The sequence below is a fragment of the Apodemus sylvaticus genome, chromosome 19 (assembly GCF_947179515.1).
Source record: "Apodemus sylvaticus chromosome 19, mApoSyl1.1, whole genome shotgun sequence".
In the NCBI taxonomy this organism is placed as follows: Eukaryota; Metazoa; Chordata; class Mammalia; order Rodentia; family Muridae; genus Apodemus; species Apodemus sylvaticus.
The window spans coordinates 10859817-10868995 of NC_067490.1; the positions used below are offsets into that span (position 1 = coordinate 10859817).

The 9179-nt window shown below is 53.8% G+C and overlaps 1 protein-coding gene across 1 annotated transcript in view; it reads left to right on the plus strand.

Annotated features, from left to right (window-relative positions):
* Pcbp3 (poly(rC) binding protein 3) overlaps positions 1-8450 on the plus strand; it is a 198428-nt gene extending 189978 nt beyond the window's left edge. The window contains exons 12-16 of the mRNA XM_052163404.1: positions 2818-2896; positions 3563-3622; positions 5926-5978; positions 7044-7213; positions 7823-8450. Coding sequence (XP_052019364.1) covers positions 2818-2896; positions 3563-3622; positions 5926-5978; positions 7044-7213; positions 7823-7859 — 399 coding nt within the window. The 3' untranslated portion in view covers positions 7860-8450. The remainder of the gene's footprint in view (positions 1-2817; positions 2897-3562; positions 3623-5925; positions 5979-7043; positions 7214-7822) is intronic.
* Positions 8451-9179: the final 729 nt, after the last annotated feature.

Sequence of the window (9179 nt, forward strand, 5' to 3'; positions counted from 1 at the left end):
ACGAGGGAAATTGCTGAGGCCTCGAGACGGCACATATCTGGTCCACCTTCAATCCATCAGACTCATTCCCTCGGCACTTGGCCCATATCCCCTGTGCCATATTCCGTTCTCCTGCCATCTCGAACTAACTGTTGTGCCATACATAGTCTCTGGGGATTCAGACAGATAAAGACAGCTTGTTACGTCCTCAGACGGGACAAGGTCTTCTGGACATGCTCTTCTGCCTTTGCCAAACATGTCCCCTCTAGTGGCTTAGTGTGCCCGTTGATGCGGAATCAGAACACACACAGATGTAAGCCATATAGAAACCAAGCTTTGTCTGGCCAAGCACAGTCACTGATCCGGTAGAACACAGCAGAGATTAGAGGTACTGTATCAATTCCTGCTATGGCCTGTCATATACCACCTCTTCAAGGGACTTTTGAGCTAAGTCTGACCCCAAGTCACACATCTCCTGTTAAAGACTGTGGGTCTGCTGCAGGATAACCAGGGTCCTCTGGTCCAGGAAGGCACAGGTCCGGCTGAGATGACAGACAGAACAAACCACACAAACAGAGAGAGGCGGTTTGAATCTGAATGTATTTTGGAGCTCTAAAGCAAGGATTTTTATACACAAAGAGTTGGTATTACCATTTCAAAAGATGTAGCCAGTGAGGCAGGCACAATTATCAGCCATTTGGTACAAGGAAATGCAAAATCAATCAGGTACAAAGTTTCTCAAGAAACAGATACAGAAGATCAATTTACAGGTGCCATCAGACTTCCTGATTAGAATACAGAATCACTCATAGTTTACAGTAAATTTTCAAAGAGTTTGAAGTTTCTTATACCCCCTGGGTCTTAACAAGTTCTTGTGAGAAATCCTTATCTACATTTAGCCTTCTACCCTGTAAAACAAAACTTCCTGACTTAATCAATGCTTTCAGTACCAGAGTGCCAGAGCCATCCTCATACACATAGGCACAGCCATAAAAACCTGCATGTGGTTGGAAGGTTGTAATTTGTAAACAACTGTGAGGCAAAACATTGCAATTCTTAAAAGGGAGTTTGGCGGTCAGTGAATCAACTCCAAAGACTGGATTATTAGCCAGGCCATAGGAATCCCGTGAAGAGAGAAAAGGAGGAAGTCAGGGCAAACTGCTTCTTGAGAACTATGGGCCCATCTTAAATAGCCAGGAAGTAAGAGAGTACAGTAAACTGCCAGGTGAGATTTTCAGCTTCTAAATTTACAGAGTTCCATTATTCCCAGGAGACATTTTTCTTTTTCGCCTCTGTAAAATATCATTTTTTACAGACGTCACTGGGCCACCACGGCAATCTCCTAATTTCACCTGCTCAGGATGCAGCCAGGTCTCCCCATGTAGTCCAAGAAGCCAAGCACCTCTAGGAGTGGAGCAATGGAGTTACTGTTAGGATGTGCCTGTCCTGAGGAGAGGAGTCAGACATGGGAAAGGCAGAGTAGCCCAGTGCCAGGCTAAGGACGCTGGCTTTTTGGATCTGCTGATATCCTAAAGCCCTGGGTTCATGAGTTCTGTCTCAGAGAGCACTCCGTTTACAGGAGCCAGAGCTGACCAGATAGCAAGTACCCCAGAAGCCATCCTGTAGGCCAGCATCAGCTCCGCTGGCTCAGAGGCCACCAGGCCGATCCCCAGTCTTCGCAGGGCTTTAATGTAAGCTTTGAGGGGACCTTGCACCTAGAGGCTGAGTGCAGGAAAGCGCCATTGAAAGGCACCTAGACAAGGGGCTTGACCCTGAGGACACCAGACCCTCATTCTGTTGGAGGGCACACTCACCAGCATCAAAGACAACAATTCTATATCTGAGCACCCCACTGCCTAGTCCTAGTGCCCTCTGATCCAGTGTCGCAGTCTCCACCAGCTCTGTCACCTAGCTGAAGACAGCAGGTGTCCAGGCCAGACGGACTCCAGAGCCCCTGCTTGATGGCGTGCGCCAGGACCCATGTGAGAAGGATCAACACCTTTCCTGTGGGTGCGCTGTCCGATGGGCCCTGTTCCATGATGGCCTTATACCGCTCTGCACCAGTACCCTAGCGTCTCAAAAGGGCAGTGTGGCTCAGAGCATCCACCCGCCCTGCTCCGTTGCTCAGAGCATGGCCAGACCTGGCCTCTTATTCTCTGATGTTCTTTACGTTAAAAGTGAGACTCAGAGAGAATGAACAACGGAATCAAGCCCTGCCCGAGACTCTCAGTGGCTGCTGGGAGCCGAGGTGTGGCCTGTGGGACAGCAGCGGGCAGTGGCAATAATGCCTCTGTGCACCGCTGCCTGGGGTCCTCGACCCTTACCTAGGCCTGTCACCCTATGTAAGAGGCGCTTGCAGGGCAGATTCTACTCTACGAGTCGCTCTCTGCCCTATCCTGCCACGCCCCAGATTGCCTCGTCTTAAAATGGGGCCTGCAGGCCAGGAGGTGAGCTAAGCCTGGTGCGAAGCTAGAACCAGGGCAAGGTTTGGTGATCTGCTAGGTAGACTGTGCCGCTCGCTCGCTTGCTCGCTCAGGAGCCCAGCCGTCCTGCTCTGTGTCCCTCAGACCTTCCTCCCGGAGCCCCACCCCCAGGGCCGCCGGCCCTTCCCCCTTCACTAGCCCTGGTAAGGAAAAGGTCTCTTGCCTGCTAGCAGCCGGGCCCATTGGTTCCACCCAGGCCAAGTCCTTGTGTCCTGCTGCACTGTCTGCCATGTGTCCGCATGGCCCCTCTGAACCTCTCTGTGCAAAGTGACTCTGTGACTGCCATTTTTAACTTGGTGTGACTTGTACTCGATGACAATAACCTTCTTAGCTCTCGTGTCCCTCCTACCCCCAGCAGTTGACCAAGCTCCACCAGTTGGCCATGCAGCAAACCCCCTTTCCTCCCCTCGGACAGACCAACCCCGCTTTCCCCGGTACGTACCCAGCTGCCCTTTTCTGACCTTCTCACCTGGGGACTCGCTTTCTCTCTCTTTCTCTCTCTCTCTCTCTTTCTCTCTCTTTCTGAGCTCCCTGCGGTGCAGTGAGTAACGCAGGCGGGCGAGGCCAGAGCTCTGGGTGCTGAATCTTGTGTCAACACAGTGGACTGCACACAGCTGAGGCGGGGCGGGCCAGTCAGCCTCCCACGGTGGGCTGCTGGACTCTGTACTGCCCTCGGCGTATGTGTTCGTGCCCTTTTGAGGGACTTCTGTGCAGAGCGGCGCTCTGTGTCACTCACGGTCCATCCCCAGGTGGCTTCCCAGGCCTGGCTTGGAGTGCGTCATTTCCTGCATCAAGCTTTCTGACCGCAGAAATGACCCCCAGGCCTGGCTGCTGCTGCCCTTCCTAGGATAGCACTGACAGAGCTAGCCTGCACTCAGGCCAGTGTGAAGCAGTCAGAGGAGCTGGCCACAGCCCGGCCTGGCATCTGCCTCAGATGTCCCTCACTGAAGCAAAGCCGCCGCCATGGCCGGTGGAAAGCACACTGGCCGCGCATGTCGGCTGTGCATGCACCAATCATATTTTGAGCTTTCCTAGTTGAAGGGACCTTGCTTCTCTCCTTGAGGGCAAAACATTAAACCTCTCTCTTCTTTGCTCTCCAGGAGAAAAGCTGCCTTTACACTCCTCCGAAGAAGCTCAAAATCTGATGGGCCAGTCGTCAGGTAAAACAGACCACAGTCCTGGGGAGCAGGCCAGGGACACGTACAGAGGACGAGGGTGCCCACCCTATGACAGCTGAGCGTCTAGCTCCCAACTTGGCCGACAGTAGATAGTTTCCAGGGCCACGGGCTGTGGACTGACCCAGGAGTCAGGTGTTCCAGTGTTAGCGAGTGGTGGCTCTGAGCCAGCAGAGCGAGCAGCCCTGTGAGCAGGTGGGCGGCCTCAGGCTTCGAACCCCTACATGAGGAGAGCCTGTCTTCAGTTGCCACTCATTCCCCGGCTGTGCAGTGTGTTGGGGTGTGTAGCAAGAACGTGACTGTGACGATCAGGATGCGCTTCTTAAAGATGGCTTTTCCCTGGACATAGGCACCCAACTCTTAGAAGACGGATCTAGGCTGGGTGTGTCTGCACCTTCTGGTTTTCATTTAAATGCCTGCTCTCAGGACACAGTGGGGTGATGTGTATATAGTCTGTGATGCACTGACTGAGGGAACAGCCTTGGAAAAGTGATAGACTAAGCCCAAGTGTGTTTTCTGGGTCCTGGGAAGGAAATACCATACACTCCAGACCTACACATGGCCACTGATGCAGCCTCAGAAATGGTGTCACGCCTGTAATCCCAGCACTCTGGGAGGCAGAGGCAGGAGGATTTCTGAGTTTGAGGCCAGCCTGGTCTACAGAGTGAGTTCCAGGACAGCCAGGGCAACACAGAGAAACCCTGTCTCGAAAAAAACACCAAATCCAAAAAACCGAAAAAAAAAAGAAAAAAAAAGAAAGAGAGAGAGAGAAAGAAAAAAGAAATGGTATCACACCCTGCTTTTGTGTGACAACTTGACCATGCCCTAGAGACCTAGAGTACAGTACATGTGCAGGTGACCATGGCAGGAAGGGTGTGTGCTAGATGACAGTTAGCTGCGTGGGCCAATGCAGCCAGCTTTGAACCCTCGTCCAGAGTACACATGCCCTTAACTACCCGCTTATTCTTGTTCTTTGTGCAGTTAAATGTAACATCCGACAGATGTCCCCTCTGCCCCAGCACTCCAATAGTACTTTCAAGTGACGTTTTATATGTCCCTGCGTCTGTAATGTGTATAGATTCCCTAAATAGCCAAATAATTATATTTAAAAACTATTATTAAAAGGAGATGAGTGGTAGGAGACTCCAGGTTCCAATATGTAAATAGCAGAGTTCGATGAATTGGTTCATCCAACATTTCCACCTGGGCCCAACTGCTGGACACCCACCCTTTGGGACACCCACCCTGGGGTTCACCACCTTCTGGCAGGAGCCAATAACCATGTGAGATGAGATTTCGAGGAGGTGGCCCACCCAGGGAGCCAGCAGGGAGGAGCACAGCTAGAAGGGGGGCTGGGAAGAGGAGGGGCACAGTGAGAAGTAGGGGTTCCCCAAGATTGTGCTGGGGATGATCCTGGGTTTCTTGGCTGCCTGGATATGGTACTGAATGAAGGGCCAGTGCAGAGGCAGGGCCAGCAAGTAGGAGTGCCAAGGGAGGGGATGCCCTGGGTTCTGGGGCATTCTGAAGTGGTGTGCGTAGAGCTGGCCGTCTGGAGAATAGAGCCTGGAGTCTGGGCCCAGCAGCCCTGTGCAGGGACCCTTGCTGCATCTGGAGGCAAGAGGGTCAGCCTCAGGGCTTGCAGACCTGAGCTGTCTTGCTGAGATGGGGCTGCTGTGTACAGAGCATGCGCCATCCCACAGGTACAGCCACTGCACCTTCCGCTGTGGCGGTCCCTTGAGGGTGTTGTCACTGTTTCTGAGGCGGGAAGAAGTGGCATGTAGCCTGTTTTCTGGTAACATAGTTGAGACTTGCAACGATGAAAGGCTGGGCTTAGCCTTGTGCCGTGGCCTTTGGACAGAGTTGTGTTAGAAGCAGAATTATCAGTGGGTGCTTGACCGCTTCTGGCTCTGCACAGAAGAACCCACATGAGGTCTCAGGGGGAACAGAGTGGGGCACAGCACCCACAAGTCTTCCTGAGCAGAGATCAAGCATTCAGTGTCAATGTGACCAGTGTGGCCTGTGCCCCAGCTTCCCTGTAACCTCCTGCCCTCCTTTTAGCTCAGGGTCTGCCAGGCTGTATGTGCAAGGTGTGGGGGTTTTTTGGTTTTTGTTTCTTTTGAGAGAAGTTAGAACTCTGGAGTTTGGGTTACCCTGGGTGGTACCAGGGCCTGGGCCCCTGGACTGTGCCAACCTTCACCTCAGCCAGCCCAAAGAAACACAGACCAGGGCTGGCTATGGCAATGAACTGTTTTCCCTCCAACCTAATCATGTTCCCTTGGTGTGCCCAGGTCTGGATGCCAGCCCACCGGCCAGCACTCATGAGCTCACCATTCCCAATGATGTGAGTATGCCCCCTGCACCTGCCTGTCCACACACACAAAAACACAGACACACAAACACACACACACACACACCAGCACTCATGAGCTCACCATTCCTAATGATGTGAGTATACCCCCTGCACCTGCCTGTACACACACACACACACAAAAACACACACAAACACACAAGCGCAAACTGTTCCAGTGATAACCTCAAGGCTGGACCCACTACTGAATCTCTTCTCTTGTTTCTTTCCCACCTTCAACTGATACCATTCCCATGAAAGATGCGGGAACATCAGGGTGAATCAGAGCTGGACTGGGAGTCTGGCAACGGCAACAGCAACAGTCCCCTGGCTTAGGGACCCCGAGAGTAGGGTGGTCCAGGAAGGTTCTGGAGTGATATGACCTACCACCCAACTGTAACTGTTGCCAGAGGAAAGCTCTTGATCCCCAGGATGGAGGGCACACTTGTCCTGAGCTGCCTGAGAAATGGCCCACACCAAAATCAATGAAATCTGACTTGGTTGGCCCCAGGTCTCTGCATCCATTAAACAGCTTACCATGCAAGCACTTGGATTTGTCCTCAACTTCATCTGAGTGCCTCAAAAGATCGGTTTCAGCAGTAGTGAACTCAGGAGCTCCTGGGTGTCTGTGATGCTCACTGTCTGGCACATCCGTTCTCCCTGTGAGGGAGGGTCCCACCAGAAGGCCCCGGCCCAGCCTAGGCCAGAGCTGGTGTGTGCCTCCTCCCTCAGCCTGCATCATCTGTGTCCTTGGGTCACTTCTGACCAGGCAGAGGAAGCCAGGGTGAGAATGGCCATGTCCTCTCTTGTGTGGACTTCCCCAGAAGGACACTAAGAGGCAGTAAGACTGTCAACAGGCGGAGCCGAGACCTCTCTCACACTGTCCCAGGGACCAGGCTCAGGACTTCGCAATGCCTGATTTCTTCCAGAGCGCTGAGTTCATAGGCAGTGTTCCCAGCCTCGCCTCTCCCCTTAGGTGTCCCCACAGGGCTTCCACAGGCGCCCCAGACGGGATGTGCTGGGCTCTTCTCTAAGAGATGCCTCCGTCATTTCTTCTAGCTTATAGGCTGCATAATTGGCCGCCAAGGCACCAAAATCAATGAAATCCGACAGATGTCTGGAGCGCAGATCAAAATCGCCAACGCCACTGAAGGGTCATCAGAGCGCCAGATTACCATCACAGGGACCCCAGCCAACATCAGCCTTGCCCAGTATCTCATCAACGCTAGGTGAGCGATCCATGGGTGACTGGGCCCTCATTAGCTGTGGCTTGCAGCCCCACACCCTGGCTGACACGGTAGAAGTTCAGGCCTGTGGGGAGAGGTGTGCTGGAGCCCAGCCTGCACAGGGACATGCCCACTTCCCTCGTCCCAGTCTGTGTCCAGTGCCCGTCTTCCTCAGGCAAGGCTGTTGGCAGACTTGTAGTAAGTCTGGGGGTAGGATGTAGGGAAATGCCTAGCCTGCCTCGTCTGCCCCGAGTCCAGTCTAAGCAACCCTCCTGAGGCAGCACGGGGTTCCTATCCATGTCACAGCTCCTTCTAGGACAGTCCTGAGGCCCCTGCTTAGAAAAGCCTGGAGTCACCACTGAGGCCAACGGGGTGCTTAGCCCCGGGTCCTTTGCTCCACACTGGAGGGACCCAAACTCTCTAAGCAAGCCTGTGTGACAGGCACAGAGCTGATCTGCCAGGCTTTCTGCCTCTTGTGGGGTGGGTCCTCCAGTTCATGGCCACCGAAAGGTGCCCTGGAAATAGAGAGGTGCCCTCCCCCTACTGCCTCACCCCCATCGCATTGCAGAACAAGTGGATGACATGCCTCCCATGTCTTTGTGTCTGTTCCAGGCTGACGTCTGAGGTCACCGGGATGGGTGCACTCTAACCTCCCTGAGACCCTCCACGGCACACATCAGATGGCTCCAGCCCGCAGCCTCACCAGCTGGCACACTGTACAGACTGCCCGTCCTTCCTTGCAGATATGAATAGGGCGTTTTCTTTACAAACAGATGATAGTGCGTCTGCCCACTCAGGCCCTGTGCGCTCCGGATTAGTGTAGCTCCACGCATTGGCATGCAGCTCTTTACTTTAATGCTCAATGTATTCCCAGATGTGATGTTTCAGAGATTTAGTCCTCAGTACCCATGTGACTGTCTGTTTGAAAGTTGGTTTGATGCTTTACCAGCACTTCCTATGTCCTGCTGTCCCTTGTTCTCACAGACCCTCCTCTGTCACCCGGTCTGCTGACTCACTTCCACCCTAAGTTGTTCGCAGGGAGTGTCTGGAAGAGGAGGGACTTAGGGGGGCGTGTCTAAGGAGCAGGGTGGAGTGCCAGAGGGTGGGGTGGGACCCTGACTTCACTGGGATATCTCGGGGAGGGGGCACTTGTGGCCCCCAGGTGTCTTCCAAGATGGCCAAGAACAAGGACTTGTCAGAAAGTTCATCTGCACCATCAGAGTTCAATAAATGTCGTGTTCCTCCCCTGTGGCTCCGGCTTCTCTCTGCTCCTGTCCGCAGCGCCCATACCCACCTGGGAGACGCACCGGTGCCCAGACTGAGAGTGTAATTGCCCGGGTCCTAGAGCACCATGTCCTCTAGGTGAGGACCTGTGAAGCCACCCCACGTGGAGACTGACTGTGTCTGACAGAACTCCATCCACACGGCCTTCACCACCCAAGGGACCGTTCTCCTCCAGTGTTAGCACTGAGGTCCCACTCCACCTATCTCTTCAGTGGTTAACTCAGAGGGCCGGGGCAGAGGTGCAACTGCCCAGGGTACAACCTTGTAGCCCCTGGCCCAGCTCCAAGGGCCCTGGTACCTACCCCCAACCTCTGATTTGGGGGTTTCAGGCAAGAACAGCACAGCAGAGAGCAGCTCATGCTGGGAGAAGGGGCAGAGCTCTGCAGCATATGCCATCTGCCCCAGAACCTGTCCTTACCTATGGGGACCATGACCTGCTACAGGATGCTAGGGTCTGCAGCATCCATCTAGGAGGAAGAACTCCCTCCTGTCTGCCAGGCTAACGAAGCAGGTGTGCCCCATGCACACCGCCTGTATTTCAGCCAGGAGTCTCTGATGCTGTTGCCTGGATGCAGTTCTTGCTTTCTGCTGTGGATGCTGCCCAGTGTAGCAGCACACGGGATCCTAGCCTCCATGACCTTTCTGCACACCCAGCCAGTTAGGGCCAAAATTCAGTCCCACGCCC